The 26,440-nt window shown below is 41.6% G+C and overlaps 1 protein-coding gene across 1 annotated transcript in view; it reads right to left on the bottom strand.

Annotated features, from left to right (window-relative positions):
• The window catches only part of DLAT (dihydrolipoamide S-acetyltransferase), a 30,779-nt gene extending 7,155 nt beyond the window's left edge, over positions 1-23,624 (bottom strand). The window contains exons 1-11 of the mRNA XM_055423019.2: positions 23,275-23,624; positions 22,683-22,784; positions 21,719-21,843; positions 21,423-21,573; positions 18,577-18,703; positions 15,715-15,902; positions 14,329-14,482; positions 4,939-5,006; positions 3,814-3,906; positions 3,347-3,454; positions 2,677-2,792 (exon numbers count right to left, since the gene is read on the bottom strand). Of these exons, the coding sequence (XP_055278994.2) occupies positions 2,677-2,792; positions 3,347-3,454; positions 3,814-3,906; positions 4,939-5,006; positions 14,329-14,482; positions 15,715-15,902; positions 18,577-18,703; positions 21,423-21,573; positions 21,719-21,843; positions 22,683-22,784; positions 23,275-23,553 (1,511 nt within the window). The 5' untranslated portion in view covers positions 23,554-23,624. The remainder of the gene's footprint in view (positions 1-2,676; positions 2,793-3,346; positions 3,455-3,813; positions 3,907-4,938; positions 5,007-14,328; positions 14,483-15,714; positions 15,903-18,576; positions 18,704-21,422; positions 21,574-21,718; positions 21,844-22,682; positions 22,785-23,274) is intronic.
• Positions 23,625-26,440: the final 2,816 nt, after the last annotated feature.

The raw sequence follows: 26,440 nt of genomic DNA, 5'->3' as shown, positions 1-26,440 counted from the left end.
ACGAAAATCAGAATCAGTAAACCATTTTTCAGCCTCAGGAAACATGATCAGTTTTCCTGGAGAGTTTCAGAAAGAAACTGAAACTTTTTTTTTTTTTTCTGAAAGAAACTTCAGAAAGAAATGATGATAAGCAGTTTAGAAATCTATACTATAATCAATCTGGTCGGATGATGGGTTGTGTACATGTGTTTGTAGAGAGGGTACAAAAAAGTTAAATTTTTAACCTTCTTTAACAGAAAGGCGATAAATGAAATGAAAAACTGACAAAAAGGCAACAGAAAAATGTTATTTAGATGAAGGTAGACGGCAGATGCGGGAGCCAGGTCAGAAGCCAGTAGGAACCTGAAATGTCCTGTAGTTGTCTAAAGATTCTTCAACCACTGTGTCAAGCGACATGCTTCTGTTTCTTCATATGATGAAGATCAGGGATCTAAACTCATCTGAAAACCCAGGGAGGCACCATTTGTTCCCATTGGAATGGCACGTTTTGCAGCAATCATTGCATATGGATTACATAAACGGAAGAGCAGGAGAAATACTAAAATGTCTGTGCACCTGACCTGTACGCGTGTGGCAGTCCAAGGCTTTGTCGTGGGAGCAATGACTCTCGATATGGGCGAGTCCCTGTATCAGGAATTCTGGGCGAAACCTAACCTTAGACGAGGAGATGCCATCTTGGTCTTGGTGGAGATTCCTTTAGTTAGACATCTCATACTGAGGTTACATGTTTATGTTGAAAATGAATTGTTTGGGTCAGATAAGAACATGGAAATTTGAACACTGGCTTCCTTTCCTGCAGGTTTGATATGCCTGGTGACCAAGTTACTGGTGACTAGTTCACTAGCTAGGTCACTCAGGGAAGTCAGATTAGCACAAAAGAAACATGTCATTTTTAAATATATTTGATAGTGTTAACTGTCCACCTTCTTAAACCCTTCTGATGAAATTAGTTTTAAAGAAGACAACATGCCAATCCTGAAGATACTCCCAGTGGCTTCAGAAAAATCATATGCTTTTGATGTATGTAGGAATCCTATTCACCCCACTTAGTTTAACTCTCTGACTGCCTTGTGGACTAAGTACTGTTTTAAGGGCTGGTTGGCTCTTGAGGAACCCTTTCAGAACAGTGCAGAATACAACGTTATAAACCTCCCTGAAAGTCTGTGTGTGTTTTTAACCCACACCTAAAAAAGCTGGTAACAGCCACTTTGAAGTATAACTTATTTTAGAATCGTAGTTGTAAACATGAGAATAACTTAATTGTCGATCCCTTTTAGCTCTTTTGTAATTGCAAAATTATATTTTGCTGCTGTTATATTAGAATAATTTTAAATGTTATTTTGAAATAGAAATGTGCATTTTAAGTGCTAATGCAAAGGTAAATGAAAAACACTTTTAAAATGTGTGCAGTATGTTCATTTCTCTAAAAGAACCATAAATTAAATAAATTGCCTATAATGGAAGTGATTTATGAGCAAGCTGGTTTGGTCAGACAGTATACAAACTTTGGTACACCACAAACTTTGCTTTGTGGTACTGATGAAATTCTCTTGTCTAACCTGAATTCACATTCCATGGTGATAACATGGTAAATGTAGTGTTATTAAAGTAAGTGAACACATCAAAAAAATAAGAGACAGAGATGAAAAGTGAAATTAGTCACTCAGTCGTTTCTGACTCTCTGTAACCCCATGGACTGTAGCCCACCAGGCTCCTCTGTCCACAGAATTCTCCAGGCAAGAATACTGGAGTGAGTTGCCATTCCCTTCTACAGAGGATCTTCCTGACCCAGGGATCGAACCTGGGTCTCCTGCACTGCAAGCAGATTCTTTACCCACTGAGCCATCAGGGAAGCCCAAAGAAATATAAAGGTAAATACCAAAAGAAATAATAGTTTAAAGGCTGTGTTTGCCTCTTGGGAGTGGACCTCAGATAAAGGCTGAGCAGGTCACCATAAGCCACAAATTAATATTATATATACTATTATTGTAACAAAAATTAAATTAATAATATAAAACCATCTACATAGTAGAAAAAGGCTAGACAGAGTCAGAATCCTGGTTCCAATCCCAGTTCTGCTGCTTACTAACATATGAATTCAGGGAGTAACTCAACTTACTGAGCCTCAGTTTCTTCATCTGGAAAATAGGAGTAAAAGCACCTACCTCATAAGATGGTCCTAAGAATTAAATGGGACATGTGGAAGACACTAAGCACCATGCCAGTCACATAATACTGTGATATTAACAAATACTGCTTTTTTGGTTTTGTTTTCAATTTTGCCACCACTAAAGTTTAGCAGAACTAACTGGTGAACAAAACCATTTCAATCCTGCCTTGAGAGTCATTATCAACTTAATTATACATATCTGTACACTTATCTCCCTTCCCTGAACTCTTAAGCATCTGTAGTCTTTACTGATTAAATTTAGCTTGGTCTCAGAAACAGTTTTATGTTGTTTTCAAATTGTTTTGCCCAGGGAAGTCATCTCCCACTCTGTATTCTGTTTCTTCTTACTCCCTACACTCCTACTTAAACATTAGACAACACACAAAAAAACCTGCTAATGTGTATATGTATATATATATATATATATAGAGAGAGAGAGAGAGAGAGAGAGAGAAAGAGAGAGAGAGGGATCTAGAACACACCTTCCCTAAAAGGGTTATACTTACTGTCTTATAACTGTGTCCAGCCAAGAAGAATTTGCTTCAGGAACTTTTAAACATGCCAAAGCTGAAGCTTTTATAATGAAGTCATTGACGGAAATTTTGCTTTTTCCTTCTAATATCTGCAAAGGAAAGAAACCATTATAGTTTCTTACATTCTCTTCTTGAAGACTGAAACTATATAATCTCGAGAAGGTGGGAGGGGATGGATATACAAATGTCCTGAGGCAAAAAGGATGAAAAGAAACCAAAAGTTGTTTCTTTTTCATCTTTTCCAAAGTAGACCATTACACCTGTTAAATTTCCTGCTAAGCATTGCTCTAGCTGCATCTGTAAGTTACAAAATAACTAAGCACTAAGTAGGTATGAGGACAAAGCAAACATACTGTTTCTTACCTACCAGAAGAGACCCAAGTAGTCTCAAAGAATCAGAGTGACTATGTGAGGCTAAAATGGATCCATGGCAAAGTCGACTTTAATGATAAGCTTTAATCAAGGGTTAGAAAATGAAAAATTTCCGGGATATTTTCTGCAAGTTAAAATTAAGATGACATCCACTTTCCATCATCAACTGGCATTTATAACAAAATACAATACAGCGACAAAAATGTAAACATTCAGTGAGGGAAACCAAGATTTTTAGAATTTATAGAGGTGGAATTTCCAGACCTTTTACCTTATTAAGTTCTTTCCGTACCAACAAAACTTCTCCCATATTTACATCAATAGAAAGGTAATAATGAGGTATGGTTTGCTTAGATTGCATTAACCGCTGTGCAATGACCTGAAATCAAGAGATTAAAAAATCAGTTATCTTGAGTTGAGATGAGACGTTATCTATTCAGGGCTCTGTCTGCCCCTTTATCCTGCTCCCTGCTGATGCTTACCTGATGTATTATTAGAACTGAAAGATGTAGGACTGTAGCACAACTTAGCCCCCTGAAATAGTATTTGATCAGAACACAGTGTTTGTGTATTCTAAGAATTCAACTGACCAAACCAAACATCTACTAAATGAATCATTGAAGATCCACAATTTTAAAAAAGTCTCTTCTTAGTGTTTTAAACTATGAATGCAACTGAACGACCAGAGTAAAGATGCCCCCAACAGCTTGAGGTCTGCAGTTATGGTAATACTCTTACTCGGCGAATGTTGCTGATTGGGATATCTGTGAAGACACCTGTAGGAACTGGAGCCACTCCTGGACTTGGGGGAGGCACAGCGGCTGCTGGAGTCTAGAGAGAGGTAAAAAGGTTCTTATTAACTGTGGCTTAGTCTTAGCATCAGCAACTGTGAACTACTGCTAGTGATTCTTTTACAGATTGCAAAGTAAAAATTAAAGGGCTTATAGAAAAATGACTATTTCTAGCCCAAGAGAGCAAAAGGGACTCAAATCTGGACTGTGCTTGTTTAAAAGTTGTTTTTAATTTTCATACTTGGAATTGGGTAATCATATTTTAAGTGTCTTCTATGACTATTTTATATCAAAACAATTTTTTTGCAATATTTTCCTCAAGAAAAACAATCGAAGCATTCTTAAATTGAAAAGGTTGAGATAAATACAAAGAAGGTATTGTATTTTCCTGAATAGTGTCAATAAAAAATAGTGACAAATCTTTCATTTTAAAGCAAACATCTAAATAACTAAATCATTATCCTTACTTATAGCTGATTATCTTAGCACCTTTGCTGATCAGAGTTGACTATGTGGATTTAATCCCTCTGTGGACTAATTAACCACATAAAACTCAAATCCAAGTCAAGCATACTTTTAAAAATAGTGTCTGAGTGAGATAATATGTTAGGAAAAATTTAGTGTCTCTCCTCAAAAACCAAAAACAACTTCAAAGGATTTCAATGTAGTATAGCATCTTTGGGGCTTCCCTTATAGCTCAGTTGGTAAAGAATCTGCCTGCAATGCAGGAGACCAGGGTTAAATTCCTGGGTCAGGAAGATCCTCTGGAGAAGGAAATGGCAACACACTCCAGTATCCTAGACTGGAGAATCCCATGGACAGAGGAGCCTGGCAGGCGACAGTCCATGGGATTGCAAGAGTCGGACATGACTGAGAAACTAAACCATCACCGTAGCAACTTTGCTTTTGTATATGAATAACAACACATTCATACTTATATACTGTCAGCCAGTAAAATCAGACAGAGAAAACACAGCACTGATTAAGCTATTTCACTCACTGTATACAAGGCTAGACAAAGCACTCTGCAGAGAAAACTGCAACCAGAATTTAAAAGCCAAATAGAACTCACAGGAGCAGCTTTAGTAGGCACAAAGGAGTCAATGTCCTTCTTGATGATTCTGCCATCTGGTCCTGTCCCTGGAGGAGACACAGAAATACCACATATGTGAGAGTGAACCTCTGATTCCTCAAGGAGATCAGCACTGTGATCCTGCAGCACAAGTTCCTAGAGGTTCTCTACCCCAGACCCTCTGAAGGGGCCACTGCCTTAATCATGCCCCTTAAACATTTCTCTAAAAAATACCAGCTTCGGTCACCTCCTCTTGGTTAGCTCCAAAACACCCTTTCTTAACTCTGAAAAGATCTCATTTTGGTTCTACATTCATTTGATGTTAAAGAATTATCTTTCTACAGACATGAAAACAATAATTTTGGACAAATCAGGTAACTTTTTACCGTGAAATAGCATGAATAACTTTCGAATGCAATGATCTCATCTTTTAGAATCATTCAATCCATATGTGGTCTCCATCATTCACAACTTTCTCATAGCAGCCAAGGCTCTATACTGGCTTGTGTTACGAGATTATGAAGGAAATAGCCATCATGTTACACATGAGGAAAGATCTTCAAAGTTCCCTCAATAAGCTGAGTTTTACTTTCATTCAGTTTGTTTCCTCCTCCCATTCACGGCCTCTTAGGTTTAACATTACACCTAAGTAGATAATCCTGAATCTAAAATACCCTTTACCCTTGCCCACTTCTAAAAAAATTTGGTCAAACTGATTCATCTTCCTCCAAAGAATGACTTTTAAAAGGATTCTTGTGTGCAGTTCGTCCCAAGTCCTTTCCTTCATTATGAAAACTCGTTGGCTAAGACTGTGTGTATCCTTACCAGGAGCTTAGAACAGAGGCAGCAGTACTCCTGTGAGATCCCCCTCCTTATAAATGAGGAAACTGCAGGACCACCTGTCTTACGCTAATCTTCAGCCACCCATAAGAACTCCCTATTAGGAGCTGGTAGAAATCTTTGAAATTCTTTTGCCTATCTCCCTAGGAAGGCGTAACAGATCGTCATTAGGCTGCTGCTGCTGCTGCTAAGTCACTTCAGTCGTGTCCAACTCTGTGTGACCCCATAGACGGAAGCCCACCAGGCTCCCCCGTCCCTGGGATTCTCCAGGCAAGAACACTGGAGTGGGTTGCCATTTCCTTCTCCAATGTGTGAAGTGGAAAGTGAAAAGTGAAAGTGAAGTTGCTCAGTCGTCTCCGACCCTCAGCGACCCCACGGACTGCAGCCTACCAGGCTCCTCCATCCATGGGATTTTCTAGGCAATAGTACTGGAGTGGCTTGCCATTGCCTTCTCCGCGTCATTAGGCAGTATAGTATAAAAGGAAGAACACTAGACTAGGAGTGAAAAATGTAGGGCTGCTGTCAAATATAAACTAGACAGATGACTAAAGTCACTTACTCTCATCTGCTCTTTAGTCTCATTTATAGGATAGATTATCATACCAGCCCCTGCTCATGCGTATGTCATGAAAAAAAAAAATGGGACAGTGACATGAGAATGCTCTGCATCAAAGAAATATAAACCATAATGTGGGTAGCTCTGAGACAAATCAAACTCTGAACATCAGGGTTTAGGCTTTCAAAACAGCTTCTCCCAAAATCATCACATTTTGGTCAAATTTAGCGAGCAACCTGTCCCTCGGGGAGGGGGTAGAGGTGAGGATTGGAGATAGAGTGCAATAACCAATGGCCAGTGATACAATCCGGCTTTCCAGGTGGCGCAGTGGTAAAGAATCCGCCCGCTAATACAGGAGATGCAAGAGATGCAACCCACTCCAGTATTCTTGCCTGGAAAATTTCATGGACAGAGGAGCCTGGCGGGCTCAAAGAGTCGGACATGACTGAGCAACCGAGCTCACACATGCAATGGTAAAGGGGCAACCACGCCCCTATAAAAATAAAAACTCCTGAGCCAGACCTGGAGGGTTTCAGGGTTGGGGAGCGTATTAATGTGCCAAGGGGTGGTGCTCCCACAAGAGCACCCACACTCTCTCATGCATCTCTGCCATGTGACTGTTCCTGAGTTGTATCTTTTACAATAAAGAGGCAACAGTAAAGTGCTTTGCTGAGTTCTGTGAATCAGTCTCATGATTATCAAACCTGAGCAGGCGGGTCTTAGGAACTTCTGGTTTATAGCCCATGGAAAAGAAATATGGGTGGTGCCCAGGACTCGCAACTGCCCCTGAAATGAGGGCAGACTTGTGGGACTGGACCCTTTAACCTGTGGAGTCTGATGGTAACTCTTGAGAGTTAGTGTCAGAATAGGATTGAACTGTTGGTTATGAGGGTGGTGTCACAGAACTGACTGATGGTCTGGAAAAAAACATTACATTTCATGTTAGAGTTGGGTGTCAGAAAACACTAACTGCTGATCCTCTGAGCTCACTTATTTTAAACCATCCCTTCCACCCACTGCAAAATTTCTTCCACTTCGTCAAGACTGACTCCTCCACTCTCATCATCTGTTGTCAGCCTCCTATCTTCACTTCCTCCCTACCCTGGCTACACTCTACGAATCACTGTTACCATCGTTGTCTGGGCAAGCTTTGTAACACGTGCCTTCTCGGCGCCAGCACCACAGTTGTTTACTATTGCCGGGAGAAAAAGTACACACCAGGCTGAGAGACTGTACTATAATCAGAGACACAAATCTAAAACAGACTCACACAACTACCCAGAAGATAAACTGTTTCTCCTGAAGTCACTTTCACAATCTCAGAGAACAGTATTTCACACTCTCTAACCTCAAACCTTCCCACACTAATTCTACCACAAGTCCCCTCACTATATACATTTCTGGCCATGCTGAGCAGCTTGCAGGATCTCTGTTCCCCAACCAAGGATTGAACCCGGGCCACAGTAGTGAAAGCACCAAGTCCTAACCAATAAACCACCAGAGAACTCTTCGCTCACTTTATATTTTACTTAACAAATAGCAGCAACCAGAAAGGTTCTACCCTCATCTGCTGCCACCAAACCTATAAAACCACCCCATATTCTCTTCCCTCCCATAAAAACAGACAAACTGTCCTAACACCTACCCAAGAGCTATCTCATCCCCTTTTACATTCTCAGAACTTTGTTCCCTGCCAAATTATTCTGCATCATCAACTTATCCCTTTCTATTAGACCACTGGTTCGCAACAAGGCAATTTTGCAGTTTTGCCAGGGGGGCATCTGGCAATGTTTGAAATGTTTTTTGGGTGTTACAAGTGGGGGATGCTACTACCGTGTAGCAAGTAAGAGCCAAGGATGCTGTTAAACATGCTACAATGCAGAGGAACCCCACCCTCATTCTGCCAAGAAGAATTTTTATTTAGTCACTAAGTCATGTCTAACTCTTTTGCCACCCCATGGACTGCACCATGCCAGGCTCTTCTGTCCATAGGATTTCCCAGGCAAGAATACTAGAGTGTACTATCATTTCTTCCTCCAGAGGATCTTCCTGACACAGGGATTGCAACCATGTCTCCTGCATTGGTAGGTGGATACTTTATCACTGAGTCACCAGTTCAGTTCAGTTACTCAGTCATGTCCAACAATTTTCAGCACACCAGGCCTCTCTATCCATTACCAACTCCCTGAGTTTACTCAAACTCATGTCCATTGAGTCAGTGATGAGATCCAACCATCTCATCCTCTGTCGTTCCCTTCTCCTCCTGCCTTCAATCTTTCCCAGCATCAGGGTCTTTCCAATGAGTCAGTTCTTTGTACTAGGTGGCCAAAGTACTGGAACTTCAGCTTCAGCATCAGTCCTGCCAATGAATACTCACAACTGATTTCCTTCAGGATGGACTGGTTGGATCTCCTTGCAGTCCAAGGGACTCTCTCAAGAGTCTGCTCCAACACCACAGTTCAAAAGCATCAATTCTTCAGTGCTCAGGTTTCTCTGTAGTGCAGCTCTCACATCCACACATGACCACTGGGAAAACCATAGCTTTGATTAGACGGACGTCTCTTGACAAAGTAATGTCCCTGCTTTTTAATATGCTGTCTAGGTTGGTCACAACTTTTCTTCCAAGAAGCAAGTGTCTTTTAATTTCATGGCTGCAGTCACCACCTGTAGTGATTTTGAAGCCCCCCAAAATAAAGTCTGTCACTGTTTCCACTGTTTCCCCATCTATTTCCCATGAAATGATGGGACCAGATGCCATGATCTTAGTTTTCTGAATGTTGAATTTTAAGACAACTTTTCACTCTCTTTCACTTTCTTCAAGAGGCTCTTTAGTTCTTCTTCCCTTTCTGCCATAAGGGTGGTGTCAACTGCATATCTGAGGTTATTGATATTTCTTCCAGCAATCGGGATTCCAGCTTGTGCTTCATCCAGTCCAGCATTTCACATGATGTACTCTGCATATAAGTTAAATAAGCAGGGTGACAATATACAGCCTTGACGTACTCCTTTCCCTATTTGGAACCAGTCTGTTGTTCAATGTCCAGTTCTAACTGTTGCTTCCTGACCTGCATACAGATTTTTCAGGAGGCAGGTCAGGTGGTCTGGTATTCCCATCTCTTGAAGAATTTTCCACAGTTTGTTATGGTCCACAGTCAAAGGGTTTGGCATAGTCAATAAAGCAGAAGTAGATGTTTTTCTGGAACTCTCTTGCTTTTTTGATGATCCAGAGGATGTTGGCAATTTGATCTCTGGTTCCTCTGCCTTTTCTAAATCCAACTTGAACATCTGGAAGTTCATGGTTCACATATACTGTTGAAGCCTGGCTTGGAGAAATTTGAGCATTACTTTACTAGCGTGTGAGATGAGTGCAATTGTGCAGTAGTCTGAGCATTCTTTGGCATTGCCTTTCTTTGGGATTGGAATGAAAATGACCTTTTCCAGTCCTGTAGCCACTGCTGAGTCTTCCAAATTTGCTGACATATTGAGTGCAGCACTTTCACAGAATCATCTTTTAGGATTTGAAATAGCTCTACTGGAATTCCATCACCTCTTCTAGCTTTGTTCGTAGTGATGCTTTCTAAGGCCCACTTGACTTCACATTCCAGGATGTCTGGCTCTAGGGAAGTGATCACACCACCATGGTTATCTGGGTCATGAAGATCTTTTTTTATATGGTTCTGTATATTCTTTGCCACCTCTTCTTAATATCTTCTGCTTCTGTTAGGTCCATACCATTTCTGTCCTTTATTGAGCCCATCTTTACATAAAACATTCCCTTGGTATCTCTAATTTTCTTCAGGAAATCTCTAGTCTTTCCCATTCTATTGTTTTCCTCTATTTCTCTGCACTGATCACTGAGGTAGGCTTTATCTCTCCTTGCTATTCTTTGGAACTCTGCATTCAGATGGGTATATCTTTCCTTTTCTTCTTTGCCTTTCACCTCTCTCCTTTTCATAGCTGTTTGTAAGGCATACTCAGACAACCATTTTGCCTTTTTCATTTCATTTTCTTGGGGATGGTCTTGATCACTGCCTCCTGTACAATGTCATAAACCTCCATCCACAGTTCTTCAGGCACTCTGTCTATCAGATCTAATCCCTTGAATCTATTTGTCACTTCCACTGTTTAGGTGTAAGGGATTTGATTTAGGTCATACCTAAATGGTTTTCCCTACTTTCAATTTAAGTCTGAATCTGGCAATAAGGAGTTATGACCTGACCCACAGTCAGCTCCCGGTCTTGTTTTTGCTGACTGTATAGAGCTTCTCCATCTTTGGCTGCAAAGAATATAATCAATCTTATTTCGGTATTGACCATCTGGTGGTATCCAATTGTAGAGTCTTCTCTTGTGTTGTTGAAAGAAGGTGTTTGCTATGACCGGTGCTTTCTCTTGGCAGAACTCTATTAGCCTTTGCTCTGCTTCATTCTGTACTCCAAGGCCAAATTTGCCTGTTACTCCAGGTGTTTCTTGACTTACTACTTTCGCATTCCAGTCCCCTATAAAGAAAAGGACATCTTTTTGGGTGTTAGTTCTAGAAGGTCTTGTAGGTCTTCATAGAACTGTTCAACTGCAGGTTCTTCAGCATTATTGGTGGGGGCATAGACATGGATACTGTGAAACTGAATGGTCTGCCTTGGAAACGAACAGAGATCATTCTGTCCTTTTTGAGACCGCATCCAAGTACTGCATTTTGGACTCTATTTCTGCATTTTGGACTATGATGGCTACTCCATCTCTTTGAAGGGATTCTTGCCCACAGCGGTAGATATAATGGTCATCTGAGTTAAATTCAACCATTCCAGTCCATTTTAGTTCGCTGATTCCTAAAATGTCAATGTTCACTCTTGCCATCTCCTGTTTGACCATTTCCAATTTGCCTTGATTCACGGACCTAATATTCCAGGTTCCTATGCAATATTGCTCTTTACAGCACCGGACTTTACTTCCATCACCGGTCACATCCACGGCTGGGGGTTGTTTTTGCTTTGGTGCTGTCTCTTTGTTCTTTCTGGAGTTAGTTCTCCACTGATCTCCAGTAGCATACTGGGCACCCACCTACCCAGGGAGTTCATCTTTCAGGGTCCTATCTTTTTGCCTTTTCATACTGTTCATGGGGTTTCTCAAACCAAGAATACTGAAGTGGTTTGCGACCACAGAAGCCCACAAAGAATTACCTGGTCAAAAATGTCAGCAGTGCCACAGCTGAGACACTCCACACTAGGTCTGTTCTACCGCCACTCATTTCCCAAAGCCCTTTCTTGAGCCCATATCCTCCCAAAAGATACATCTCTATTTCTATGCCTTCCTTCACAGCAAAAGCTCTTGACTAAGTTGTCCACAGTGCTATCTCCACTTCCTCATTCACTTTTCACCCTATCCAGACTGTCACTGCATATATCTTTTGAAGTCGCTACTGTTGAGTCCTCATATCCAATCCTTGACTAAGTTCTGTTGATTCTGCCACAAACGTATGTTGATGCTGTCCATTTCTTTCCATTTCTATTCTCATCACCTTTGTGTAAACTACCATCGACTCCAGCAACATCTTAACAGACACTTTTGATTTCATTTAATCTATTTGCATAGAGCAGCCAAAACAATCTTTTAAAAATATAAATGATTTTATGCCACTTCTTCATTTTAATCTTTCAATGGCTTTCTGCTCTACTTGAAATAAAATTCAAACTCTATCATAACTTGTAAAGTCTTTTATGTTCTTACCCCTGAGTTTCTTTCTGCCCTCATTTCCTATCACTTTGCTCACTCTGCTCCATTAACACTGGCTTCCTTTCTTTGCCTCAGACACCCCAAGCTCTCTCCCCTTCAGGCTGGTCTTTGCCCAGAATGCTTCTCCTACAGTTCTTCACATGGTTGGCTCATATCTGACTCCTCCTCATCTTTCAGGTCAGATCAAATTTCACCTTGTCAAAAAGATCTTCCCCAACCATCCTGTCCAAAAGTGGTCATGCGTGCATGCGTGTGCTGTGCTGAGTCGCTCAGTTGTGTCTGACTCCTTGTGACCCCACGGACTGTCGGGATCCTCTGTCCATGAAATTGTGCAGGCAAGAATCCTGGAGTGGGCTGCCATTTCCTGTTCCAGAGGACTGTCCTGACCCAAGGATCGAATCCGTGTCTCCTGTACCGGCAGGCAAATTCTTTACCACTGTGCCACCTGGGAAACCCATGACATAGAGGTACCCTGTGTGTTACTCACTTGCATAACACTTGGTTTATTTATTCGTTAGCATTCAAATCATATTATTTAATAAGCTACTGTTATCACCATAGCTAATTACCTATATTTGCTTTCTATGTACAGGCACTGTTATTAACGTATTTAATCCCAACAAGCTATAAAGTATTATTTCTATATACAAATAAAGCTGAGACAGAAAAGGGAACACATCTAGTGTTTGACAGAGCTGGGGTTTAAATCTAAGCATTCCAGCTCTAAAGCCAGTACTCTTAACTACTAAGTTATAATCCCCGTCCATTTACTTCTTTATTGTCTGTCCCATGAACAAGTGTTGGATGCACAGGCAGTACTCAATGAATATTGTTTAAATAAATGAATCACTTAACTAACTGCGTAAGAATACTGAGATTTTTTCCACATAAATATTTCCTAAGGCAGCCAGTATCACTCAATATCCAACAAATGGTCCTCGTTTACTTGTTTAAATTCTTCAGATATAATTATTAACCCACTCCTTCCTCCCCTTAAAAATGTTTTCCAACTTACATTGCTATCCCTAATCATACATACATAAATAATGGCAATATATTAGTGAAATGACATTAATTTGGAAAAAAGGGTCTTTTTACAAGAATTCTCTGAGGTAAAATAGTGATAATTTCTGTCCCCGTATTTTTGGGAACTGGCTTGCTTTCAAACCATAAAAACAACAGGCTGCAGACAGTGATAACCAACGATGATTGCTCATAGCTGGATAACCAGAGAAGTAGCCATTATTTTGAGTAATTAAAGATGGCAGAACATCAAAACAGAAGGAAGTATAGGGTAGTGGGAAGAATACAGATTCTAAAATGAAACAAATCTAGATTCGAATTGCAACCTCATTGCTTAACAGAACAAGAGATCTTCCAAGAGTCTATTTTTCTCTACAAAAAATATGAGACGATAATTCTTACTTCAAGTATTATGCAAATTAAGTTTGGTAATTAAATGACTAGAACACAGTACTAGCCATCAAACCAATCTCCAGGAATAGTAATTTCTCCCACCCCTTTCCAAAGTATATTAATTACATTAAATTTTATCTTAAAACATTTAAATGCCAGCCAATAATAATAACATGAACAAAATTAATATGTATGGAGTATCACTATACTCTAGATACTATTCTAAGTCCTTCACTTATTTTATTGGAAACTATGATCTCAGTTTCACAGATGGAAAAATAGATAAAGTAATTCATGAAAAGACGTATTACATAGAAAGTGATAAAGCCAGGATTACACCCTAGATGGTCTGATTCAAGAGCCTACGCTCTTATCACTAAGCTACACGTTCTCTTTGGGAAGGAAAAGATGAGTAAGACATTTTCCTTTGCCCTCAATAGGCGTTAGTTCAGTTTTATATGAATTTTATTATTTTAAGTCATTTCAAATCATCCCACCTTCATGCTGTGTTTTGAGTACTGCTACATTCACTCAGCCTAGCACTAATACAGATTTCTTATTACATAATCAAGTACTATAACCCAACTTTGCTGAACACATCATCCTTTCACCAACAATTAAGCAGTTACCATTAACAGAAAACGAAAAAAGCTATCTAAATTATACAGGTAGATCTTGGACAGACCAAGTAAAACACAGTAAGTTTTCCTACTCTGTTAGTTCCCTCCCTCATCCTTCTCCCTACTTCCCCAGATAAGACAGCTCTATATATTAATAGTGTAGTTGTACGCTCGGGTCCTAAGGAGGAAACTCAATTTTAGTAAAACTCCATTCCATAGAAACAGACGTACCTTTTACTTGTGTAAGGTCAATCCCTTTCTCTGCTGCCAACTTCTTTGCAAGCGGGCTAACGAACACCCTTCCCTTTGGTCCAGCCGGAGCAGCTGGCCGGGGGGCTGAAGGTGGAGGGGCTACAGGTTGGGGAGTTGGAGGAACAGGGGCTGCCTTTTGAAAAAAGTTACAAATTGTTAATTCACCACCACAAAGACTGGTCTGAAAGATTAACAGCTTATAGTTTATTAAGTCAAACCTATTTTAATTATATAATTTTCATCTTTTCTCCAAAAGTCAAATGCTCACTTTTCTTGCTTATCCAACATAATATAGCAATAATATTATTTTAACAAAGACAGAACAAAGTGACGCACTCTAACTCCATGATTAATACAGAGAGGCACTGAATTCTGGTGACCAGTATATAACATCCTTACAGCCTTTCTTCACTTTAATCTCGTCTCTATTTTCTTGTCCCTTTTTTATTCTCATTCTGTCACCTACATGGTTTTTACTTAACCTACTTCCAAAATAATAAATTATTCTGGAAGGTTCCATGTTGAGAACACATTAAAAAATAAACCAATACTACTACTTGCCAGCTCCCCATAAATGTATGGAAGTCAGAAATCAAAGTTTTCTCTGACAGAACTGTGTACCTAGTCTAAACTCACATGATTCTACACCTGCAGAAGGCTTATAGTGTTAATGCTGCCTGGAATTCATATGAGTTCATGTTATAGGTATATAGTATATGGTGGTCAACTCAGTCGTATCCGACCCTTGCGACCCCATGGACTCTAGCCTGCCAGGCTCCTCTGTCCATGGGATTCTCCAGGCAAGAATACTGCAGTGGGTTGCCATTTCCTTCTCCAAGGGATCTTCCTGAGCCAGGAATTGAACCCAGGTCTCCTGCACTGCAGGCAGATTCTTTACTGACTGAGCTACGAGGGAAGCCCTCGTATATAGTATATAGCAAAAGACTAAATTCTATGCAAAATAAGCCATTTATGTCAAGCGTCTCATGTGTTACAAATACAAGCTTGACCTACTATAATATGTGAATACCAAGAGGACTGACAAAGACTACAAACTCTATAGAAAATGGGTGACGAAGCATTACCTTCCATATGTATATCTACACCTGAAGCATAAAAAGAACAAGTCACCTCGGCTTTGTTCTTAACACGACTCAAGAAAGCAGGGAAAAGAAAAATTACAAGAATCAAACTACTGACCACTATGTGAACAGTGCAGTCCCATGCACCCTGTAGGTCTCCATAAATGTTAACTATCTCCTTCCTTAGTCATAGACTCTTAGCACTGGAAGGAACCTAGAATATCACCCCTTAATTTAGAGATGAATAAGGTAAGTGTTCCCTCAATTCTAGAAGCATACCTACCGGAGATGGGGTAGGTGGTGGTGCTGGTGGTTTTAAAGCAGTTACTTCAGTTGGCTGGTAGTCAGCAAATGCTGGTATATCTGCCTCTTTCTCTACAATGATACAGAGCGGGGCTCCTAGAGGGACATCTCGTGTGCCTTCAGGGATCAGGATTTTTGCCAGGTAACCTTCTTCCTGTACTTCAAAACCTTAAATAGAAAGAAAAAACCACTATGGAACTTAAAGGACTATACTAGTCTACCAAATTCAAAGCACAGTTTTTAAGTAAAAGGTTCTTCAAAGTAGCAATATAACCTTTTGCAAGCTATTTAACCTGTGTCTCAGCCTCTCTACCTACAAAATGGGAACAACAGTACCTACCTCAGTTAAGTGAATTAATATTTTCCAAGCACTTGGAAATAGTACCTAATACAAAGTAAATACTAATAAATATTTGTCAAGTAAAACCCCAAGAGGTTACACAGTGGTTAGTTCTGAATGTTTTCTTTAAAACATCTCCAAGGGCAGCTCTGTGAAGACCCACAAGATTCCCAAGATGGCATCAGTTGTACTTCTAAAGAACAGAACCACATGGTTGTTAAATTAAAAAAGCTAGTACAGTTGATAGTAATGCATCTTTGGAACTTTTCTGAAGAGGTCATACTTGGTATTCAGTTCAGTTCAGTCACTCAGTCGTGTCCGACTCTCCGCGACCCCATGAATCACAGCATGCCAGGCCTCCCTGTCCATCACCAACTCCCGGAGTTCACTCAAACTCATGTCCACAGAGTCAGTGATGCCATCCAGCCATCTCATTCTCTGTCGTCCCCTTCTCCTCCCGCCCCCAACCTTTCCCAGCATCAGAGCCTTTTCCAGTGAGTCAACTCGTCGCATGAGGTGGACAAAGTATTGGAGTTTCAGCTTTAGCATCAGTCCTTCCAATGAACCCCCAGGATTGATCTCCTTTAGAATGGACTGGTTGGATCTCCTTGCAGTAAAATGGACTCTCAAGAGTCTTCTCCAGCACCACAGTTCAAAAGCATCAATTCTTCGGCGATCAGCTTTCTTCACAGTCCAACTCTCACATCCATACATGACCATGGGAAAAACCATAGCCTTGACTAGATGGACCTTTGTTGGCAAAGTAATGTCTCTGCTATTTAATATACTATCAAGGTTGGTCATAACTTTCCTTCCAAGGAGTAAGCGTCTTTTAATTTCATGGCTGCAATCAGCATCTGCAGTGATTATTACACTGACTATTTTCATATGAAGAAATATAGCATTTTTATGGAGATTCAATGGTGTTGACAACTTTACTCAGCTACTGCTTTTCTTTTTTTGGCTGTACCATGTGGCTTGTGGGATCTTAGTTCCTCCACCAGGGATTGAACCCCAGGCCCTTGGCAGGGAAACCGTGAAGTCCTAACCAATGGATCACCAGGGAATTCCCAGCTACTGCTTTTTTTTTTTTTACAAGGAACTCAAATACTCAGGATTCCAAAAGTAAAACTGAAAGGAGCCACTGTAGAGGACATCTTTTGCCTTCCGGAGCTTAGCTTTCTGTTGGACTGTGCCTCTCCCTGATGAACATATTTCTGATGAATCGTTTTATTTCCCAGCTGAGAATTAATATCCAGTACAAGACATATCAAAAGAAAAGGCTCCAAGGCCACTACAGAGTTTAGAGTTTGACCAAGATTAATACTTCTCTAGACACCAGTTTCTAGAATACCACTCTCTACAACAACACTGGTAATCAAGTTAAAATGCAAAGCAGATCTATTTTTGCCAGGGCTTTTCTTTCTTTTTAACAAACAGAATAGGGACTTCCCTGGTGGTCCAGTGGTTAACAATCTGCCTTCCAAAGCAGGGGACATGGGTTTGATCTCTAGTCAGGGAACTAAGATCCCACATGCCACAGAGCAACTAAGCCTGCCACTGCAACTGCTGAGCCTGTGAGCTCTAGAGTCCATACTCTGAAACAAGCCTGAGCTTGTTTCTGAGCGCTGCAACTAGAGAAAGCCTGTGTGCTGCAACAAAGACCCGGGCAGCCAAAACACACACACACAAACAAGAAAGAACCTTTTCCTCTAATAAAATTTTACGGGGGGAAGCACAATATGCTAAAAGATAAAACACAGTCAGAAGTGAGGGAGGGGGGCAAAGAACAGTAGAGTCCTACTCTCTAAGTCTCCTTTACCCCAAGGTGCCATCAAGGAATCATGGGGTGTGAAGAACAAAATCTGAAAATGACTGCTACAGAGGATGCCCAGAAGCTCCTACTGCATCTCTGAGGACTGGACCCAAAAAAATATATTTATCTACAGATATCCAGATACAATATGGCAAATATTAATTGTCTATAGGTTTTTTTTTTCTAAGCATAAAAATAAATCAGATAGTCAATAAAAGGAAATGTGATATGATATATGAACAGGTAATATATACAATTCATCAGTCATTCTCATATACAAAAACAATCTAAACCCTATTTTCAAGTTTTCCCTCAAAGTCATCTGAGCTTCTTCAGTATTTTCCTGCCTTTGATGTTATTTCCCCCTATTTCCTCTTTTCCCCCTTGCCCAGTGTGAAGAACGTCAGTTTGGATACAGCTTCTCAGTAACATACGGCTAAAAGCAAACTCTGGCCTAAAAATTATCTCCAAGGTAAATACATCCTTGATTCAGTGACAGTGCAGTATGGAACCGACAGATCCAACTATGCAATACTTTTGTTATGAAAATACTCTGTTCCAGGAAATTAATCCCAAGAATTAAAATTTTTCATGTTATCACTCACTCATTACAGGATAGGATGGCATTCCTCTTCCCTCACTGGAAAACTCAGTGTCTCAACCATTAAGAGCAGAAGAAATCTCACCTATAGTGGCCTTGTCAGTCTCTATCTCTGCCAGTAAATCTCCTTCATTTAGCTTCTCACCCACTTTTTTTTCCCATCTCTGAACTGTGCCCATGGTCATGGTGGGAGAGAGGGCAGGAAGAAGCACCTGTAGAAACAAACACATATTTTATTATTACTCAATACTAGGATGCTTTTGACACAATGACACTCAGGCAAGCAAATACCTTTATGGAAAGAGAACGACTATAGCAATCCAAATTCCCATCTGCCTGATGTTCCCACAGCAGCAAAAGCCTCATTCTTCAAAAGTGTCCCTACCGGGAAATCCTTCAAATCTCAAGCTTTTATAGTGCCAGAGATGACCCACCCTCCAAAGTTAAAAACCACGGGCAGAGAGGAAAGATTTCTTTCTAGATGGCTAAAATGAATTCTTTAACAATATCTAAACATAGAACATCTTCTCATCTTTCTTAACACTTAGATTAAGCTAGAGGTTTTTCAACTTCATAGAATGACCTCAGTCCAGACTTTTCCACTAAAATTTTACTGTGCACTTTATTGAAATCTACCTTTTCATTCAGAGGAGACTGAATTTCTCCCAAACTCCCTGGATACTTTACTAAATTGTTAAATGATTTATTTTTGGCTGCTCTGGGCCTTCATGGCTGTACACAGGCTTTTTCTAGTTGCAGTGGGCAGGTGCTACTCTCCAGCTACAGTGCACAGGCTTCCCACCGTAGAGGTTTCTCCTGTTGCAGAGCATGGGCTCAAGGCACGCAGGCTCAGTCGTCGCAGCACATGCATTTAGCTGCTCTTCAGCATGTCAGAATCTTCCCAGACCAGGGACTGAACCTGTGACCCCTGCAGGCAGATTCCAGTGCAGATTCCCCTGCACTGGACCACTAGCGAAGTCTCTCCCAGGTACTTTTTCAAGATAAAAAACTAATATCAAGAATTGTTCGGGACTTCCCTGGTGGCCCAGTGGTTTAGACTCTGTGCTCCCAATGCAGCAGGGCACAGGTTAATTCCTGTATGGGGAACTAAGATCCTGAATGCCATATGGCATGGCTGAAAAAAGACCCAAAACAACAACAAAAACCTGTTCTTACAATAGTCACTTCCACCCGAGTAAAATCTAAAAAACAGATTGGCTAATCTAAATTAAAGACTGCTTCCCTATTTATATGGCTTGTATGTTCACTGAATTTGGATGCTCACTCAGTTATGGGTTTTATTTGCTATCTTCTTAACTCTTTTGCATCTAATTAACATAAGGATTATGCTTAGAGAAAAGTCATTTTAACTGATGATGTCTCAGGAAGCTGTGGTAAACAGTAAAACAAAACTTAGAACTCTTGACCTTCTCTGGTGGTCCAATGGTTAGCAATCCACCTGCCAATTCAGAGGACACGGCTTTGATCCCTGGCCTGAGAAGATCCCACCTGCCTTGGGACAACGAATCCCATGCGCCACAATTACTGAGCCCATGCCCTAGAGCCCTCGAGCTGCAACTACTGAAGCTCATGTACCTACAGCTCATGCTCTGCAACAAGAGAAGTGATCACAATAAGAAGTACAAGAATGGCAACAAGAGAGTAGCCCCTGCTTACCACAATTAGAGAAAGCCTTCTCTTGGCAATGAAGACCCAGTACAGCCAAAAAAAAATTTTGTAACTTTTTTTTAAATTAAAAATAAAAAAAATTTGCTGAACAGGATGGAATAAATGTGTGAACTGACCACCAGGCAAAATTTCATCATGAGTGAATGTTAACATAAGACCAGGGAATAGAATATGATGCCCAAAGAAGAAAATTATTCCTATACAAAAATTTCTACAAATAAACTAAGAGAAGGAAAATCCTAGTCTTAATCCTTTAGGAAAAGACAGTTAGCTTTTATCCATTTTCAATATCCAAAACACACAAATATACATGGGATAATCCTAATATCTAATAAACTAATCAGTTTCTTAGAAACTGATTTAGTTAACAGAATCAACAGTGACTATATTTACCACCTTCAGCTTTGCTGTAATGCTATTATACATGTCTGTGCTGAATCGCTCAGTCATGTCTGACTCTTTGAGACCCCATGGACTGTAGCCCTCCACGCTCCTCTGTCCATGGGGATTCTCCAGGTAAGAATACTGGGGTAGATTACCATGACCTCCTCCAGATTATATATGTCTATTTGACACTTATTCTTTATTGTTAGTCTTTTCTAAATACAACTGGATTATTTCACTTACTCTGAGAAAACAGAACACTACATGTCAAGGAAAAACACTAACTGGGGGCTTTTATTCAACAGACAGCACTTGGCGCCTACTTAAAAAAACTCTATTTATATAGGAAGTAGATATAAGTCGGTTTCCCAGGTGGTGCTAGTTGTAAAGAACCTGCCTGCCAATGCAGGAGACATAAGAGACACAGGTTCGATCCCTAGGTTGGGAAGATCCCCTGGAGGAGAACATGGCAATCCAGTACTCCTGCCTGGAGAATCCCACGGACAGAGGAGCCTGTCAGAATCAGACACGACTGAAACGACTTAGCACAGCAAAGTACAGATGTAAGTACAAACAATCCTTAAAATCTGACATGATATTCTTGAATGAAAAGTACCAAACATTATCCTACCTGCTACACTGAGGCGGAAAAAGGTTAAAAGAACTATCCAAGCACACACATCTGGAAATAACCACTAAGAATAAATGTTGTCAATTTTCATGTTTAAATCTCTATTTACTTTCAACTGACAAAAACTAGCCAGGTTTAATGCCAGTTTCCAGGATGCAACTCATCTATGAAAAATAATGAGTAAATAATAAATTTTCTAAAGCAGACACCCAGAGACTGAGCCTCACCTGCATGTGAGTAGGATATGAGCTACCAGGAGCCTGAGCAGAAGGTGCAGGTGATGGAGCAGCGGCAGGGGTTGGTGCCGGGGCTGCTTGTGGGGCAGGTGCTGCCGAAGAATCCAGTGTGTAATTTTTAAAGGCTTCAATATCTTCAGGCCTAAGGAAGAGAAAGAATGTGTAAGTATAAGGGGGTTATAAAGCGGATTTATCAGCCTTAGAAGCCTTTAACTAACTCCTCAGTTCTGGGTTAAAATACTCCACTTAAGCACCTGACTTTGACAGAGTCCCCCGGTCCTACTCACTTTTCAACTGTGATACAGATGATTGCTCCAACTGGAACATCTCTGGTACCTTCAGCAACAAGGATCTTTGCCATGTAACACTCCTCCATACTCTCAAATCCAACAGTAGCTTTATCAGTTTCAACCTTTTAACACAAAAGCAGGAGATTAGGCTTCTGCTGCCAGCATGAAGTTTATTAACTTGTGTCTAAAATCATACAGTCCAAAGTGAAGTAAGTCAGAAAAAGAAAGAAAAATACGTGGAATCTAAAATGGCACAAATGAACTTATCTACGAAATAGAAATGAACTCACAGAGAATAGAATTGTGATTGGGGGATGGGGCAGGGAAAGAACAGAGTAGGATTTGGGGGTTTGCAGATGCAAATTATTACATACTGAATGGCTAGCAACATGATCCTACATATAGCACAGAGAACTACATTTGGTATCTGTGATAAACCATAATGGAAAAGAGTATGTAATACAACATCGTAAATCAATCATACAGCAATAAAAAAAAATCATACAGTTCAACACTGAAAATAAAGCCTCTATCACAGGTTTGAAAAAATTACTATTAAAAACACCCAGGCTAAAAATCAGTTTGGTTAGCTGCTGCTAACTTGGCTAACCAATCTCTCATATCAAACTGTAAAAAACATCTAAGTTTCTTAATGCATTCATGCTAAGTCGCTTCAGTCATGTCCAACTTTGTGCAACCCCACAGATGGCAGCCCACCAGGCTCCTCCGTTCCTGGGATTCTCCAGGCAAGAATACTGGAGTGGATTGCCATTTCCTTTTCCAATGCATGCATGCATGCTAAGTCGCTTCAGTCGTGTCCGACTCTTTGCGACCCCATGGACAGCAGCCCACCAGGCTCCTCTGTCCACGGAATTCTCCAGGCAAAAGGGATAACTACCCATTCAGAAAGTTAATGCTCCGTTTAGCTAAGCTAGTCTCTTCGAACTCATTTCCAACTTACCTCTGCAATTAGTTCACCCTCATTGATTTTTTCTCCTTCCTTCTTTTCCCAGCGGGCTATGGTGCCTGCCTGCATCGTAGGGGACAGTGAAGGCAATGGAACCTAGAGGAGAAAAGGGAGAAATACTCAATTTTAAGAGTTACACTCAATCTGGTGTAACACTTCGTTCAATTCAGACTAATTTAACGCTGAGTCTGCGTTCCTTCACACATTGGGCAATGGGCTTTAAAGGGATTTCCTAACACCAGAAGCTCTCAACCAGAAGGACAGGCCTCCCGCACCACTGTACTGGGTGGGTCTGACAGCATGTACTCAGCAGACATTCCACAGACCGCCCCAGGTTTGGCGCTCTTCTTTGAACGGAACCGGTCAGGAGAAGGAAGCCTGCAGCTCCTTCTTCAATGGAATAGGTCAGGAGAGGGACGCTCAAGAGCTAGAGCAAAGCTAGGTAATGGAGAAGGGACAGTGACAGAGTATACCTGGAGCGGGGCGGAGACGGAGGATCACCAAGGCCTCTAAGGAAGGATCCCAAGCCAACAAGTCTGCCGTGAAGGACGATGGGGTCCCGCGAAGGACAGGTTCTGGGGCTTACCTTCTGATGCGGGGGGAGGCTATACCAGCGGCGGCTAGGCGATCCCCAGAGCTGCAGCAAGACGCGATTCCGCGGTGTGGCCCAAGAGACGGGGCTCCAGCCGCAGAGCGCCCGGACCCTGCCATACCCTGGGGTCTTGCTGCTGCAGCGAGCCAGAGCCGAGCCAGCCTGCGGGGTCACGCACGGAGCTCCCGGCTCCTCCCGGAAGGCCGTCCACCGAGCCCCGAATCCCGCCCGGGGGGCTGCATTCTGAGCGCGCCGCGCACAGACGCGCCACATAGTGCCACGGACCCCACACCCCAAAACCAACGCCGTCTCCGGAGTGACCTCTCCGCGAGCAGCGCGGCGTTGCCGTCAGCCACGCCGCGCGGCCGCAAGTTGTCGTAAAACGGGCTGCGAAGCCTCGCCCCACCCGCTCCGCGGACCAGAGAAGCGGTGAACGTGCGGTCCTTCTCCGGGAAATGAGGGGCTGAGGGTGACCCAGAGCGGGTCGGGGCGGCTGCTATCGAACGACGAGGGGCAGGGGCGTTCCCGCAGGCCGAGTCTGAGAGGATTAGGCGTGGGGAGGAGTGGAAGGTGGTGGGCTCGGTGGCGAAGGCGTCTCTGGGGCGGGGGACAGGACCTGAGCGCAGTGACGGGCGCGGTCGAAAGGGAGAGGCCTAAAAAGGCGGCGAGAGCGGGACTGCGGGAGGTGAAGTGGCCAGAGGTGGGCTGAGGGGCGTGGCCCTGTCGGCAGGGTGGGAGGGGGCGCCGGCGGCCGAGGCGGGGTCTAGGCGCTCCCACCGAGGGCCGCCCGAGGGGGCATCTCTGCTGGCCGGGCGCGCCCCCAACCTCAGCACACCCTGTGGCCCCCAGGTTTGGGGCCTCGCTCAGCGCAGGCTGTGCTGGGTGGTAAAGATTCAAGTTCAGGTTTGTAGCCCAACAGGAAAAGGGATGAATAGGTTTTCCAGCCAAATGGTGTGAAGGGCAGCTGAATGGAAGCTATACCCCCACATTCAAGAGTGCTGTAGCAGGATTGAGCATCTTCTCTGAAGAAAGAAAGTTTGCAAAACAGATTTCCGATTTTAATTCGCCGTAGAATCCTTTCCAGTTACATTTGTTACACTTCTACTCTCGGGTTATCATCCTGTAATTGGAAAATAATCTCATTTCTGAGCTGAGGGTGGCATTAGACTAGAAGGAAACGGGTGCTGTATTTATATCTTGTAAGTCCCCAGTATACAGATGGTCAGAGAACATCAAGAACATAAGAAAACCAACATTTGAAAACATGTTCAACTTTGCAGGTAATTAAACTTTTGGAAAAATAAGGCAGCCAGAAGGCACTATTTCATACCTACTTAAATTGGAAACTAAGTTAAAAATGTTTTTATTGTATAACAAAAAGAATTGGAAAAATCTAACTATCCAAAAATGAGGAAAAGATTAAACAAGTACAGCTGTCTAACAGAATGATATGCAGGGAGTACAACTGAGAAACAGAATTCCCAGATTAAATGGAAAGGCAAACTTGAAATAATATTAAAAGAAGAGCAATTATATTGTTAAAAATTATGTAAAACTACTGCAGGGAAAGTGAAGTCGCTCAGTCGTGTCCGACTCTTTGCGACCGCGTGAATCACAGCACGCCTATGAATAGCAATTAGAAGAAATAATGGAAGAATAATTGTGATTAGTGAAAAGGATTACTGTATAAATTATTTAAATATTTAACAATTTTGAATTGGCGGCAAGCCACTCCAGTACTCTTGCCTGGAAGATCCCATGGATGGAGGAGGCTGGTAGGCTGCAGTCCGTGAGGTTGCTAAGGGTCGGACACGACTGAGCGACTTCACTTTCCCTTTTCACTTTCACACATTGAAGAAGGAAATGGCAACCCACTCCAGTGTTCTTGCCTGGAGAATCCCAGGGATGGGGGAGCCTGGTGGGCTTCCGTCTATGGGGTCACACAGAGTCGGACACGACTGAAGTGACTTAGCAGCAGCAGCAGCAGCAAGATACCTTAGCCGGAGAAGGCAATGGCAACCCACTCCAGTACTCTTGCCTGGAAAATCCCAAGAATGGAGGAGCCTGGTAGGCTGCAGTCCATGGGGTCGCTCAGTCAGTCAAGACACGACTGAGCGACTTCACTTTCCCTTTTCGTTTTCATGCATTGGAGAAGGAAATGGCAACCGACTCCAGTGTTCTTGCCTGGAGGATCCCAGGGACGGGGGAGCCTGGTGGACTGCCGTCTATGGGGTCACACAGAGCCGGACATGACTGAAGTGACTTAGCAACATAGCAAGATACCTTACCACAGTATTTCCACTCCGTGTGAATCTAATAACTGGATCTAAATTACTTTAAGTTAGCCTTTGTACGAGATGATCTTCAGTTTGGTTTTCAGTTACTTAAGTAGCCTTACTTAAGCCTTGTGTTTTCATTTTTCTGTGCATAGAAAGTTCGCATTTTGAATATACTTTTGACATGTGTAACTAAATCATGGGAGAGCACAGGTGAAACAGTCCAGGAGTGGTTAGTTTACCTCAGCGGTAAGCTGGGAATAATTAGGTTTGTCAGATAAGCGCTCTGAGACTTGTAGAATATTATTGATACAGAGTGGGTGAGATGTAAAGGGGAATTAGTTGGTAGTGAAAGTTCTTTACATATTTAACATAATGGAGTAACCCAATTAAAATGCCTTGTGATTAATAGTTGAAAATAATGTAATTGGAAGGCAAATGAAAGCACCCAGGACTAAAACTTAGATATATAAAACCTTGAAAGTAATAAAGGCTAAGTTTTAGGAAAGCAGCTTTCAAATTAATTTGGAAGTTCTGGTTCTTTTATACATTTCTGAAAGCCTCAGTTTTTTTGCTTTTGCTTTGGAGACTGTTTTATCATAGTTTAGAGTCTTGGGTTCTTGCTTGTTTGCGTATTTACATAAAATGTCAAAAGAAGTGCTAACATAAATGAATTTTCTTTGACTGTATAACCTATTTTGCACTTACACTAGAAATACCAGTAGTAATATCTGCAGCAATAAAGTAATCCTATCTCCACTCCCCAAGTAATGAGTAAACATGCTACCAGGGAGATCACTTGAGGAAATTTACTTTCACTAAATGTGAATGGCTTTCTTGATTAATTTCAGTTGATAATAAACACAAGTGAAAATTATGAATGG

The sequence above is a fragment of the Moschus berezovskii genome, chromosome 14, assembly GCF_049115385.1.
Source record: "Moschus berezovskii isolate FMDL1 chromosome 14, NW_MosBer_1.0, whole genome shotgun sequence".
NCBI lineage: Eukaryota > Metazoa > Chordata > Mammalia > Artiodactyla > Moschidae > Moschus > Moschus berezovskii.
This window is presented reverse-complemented; position numbering and strand designations above follow the sequence as displayed.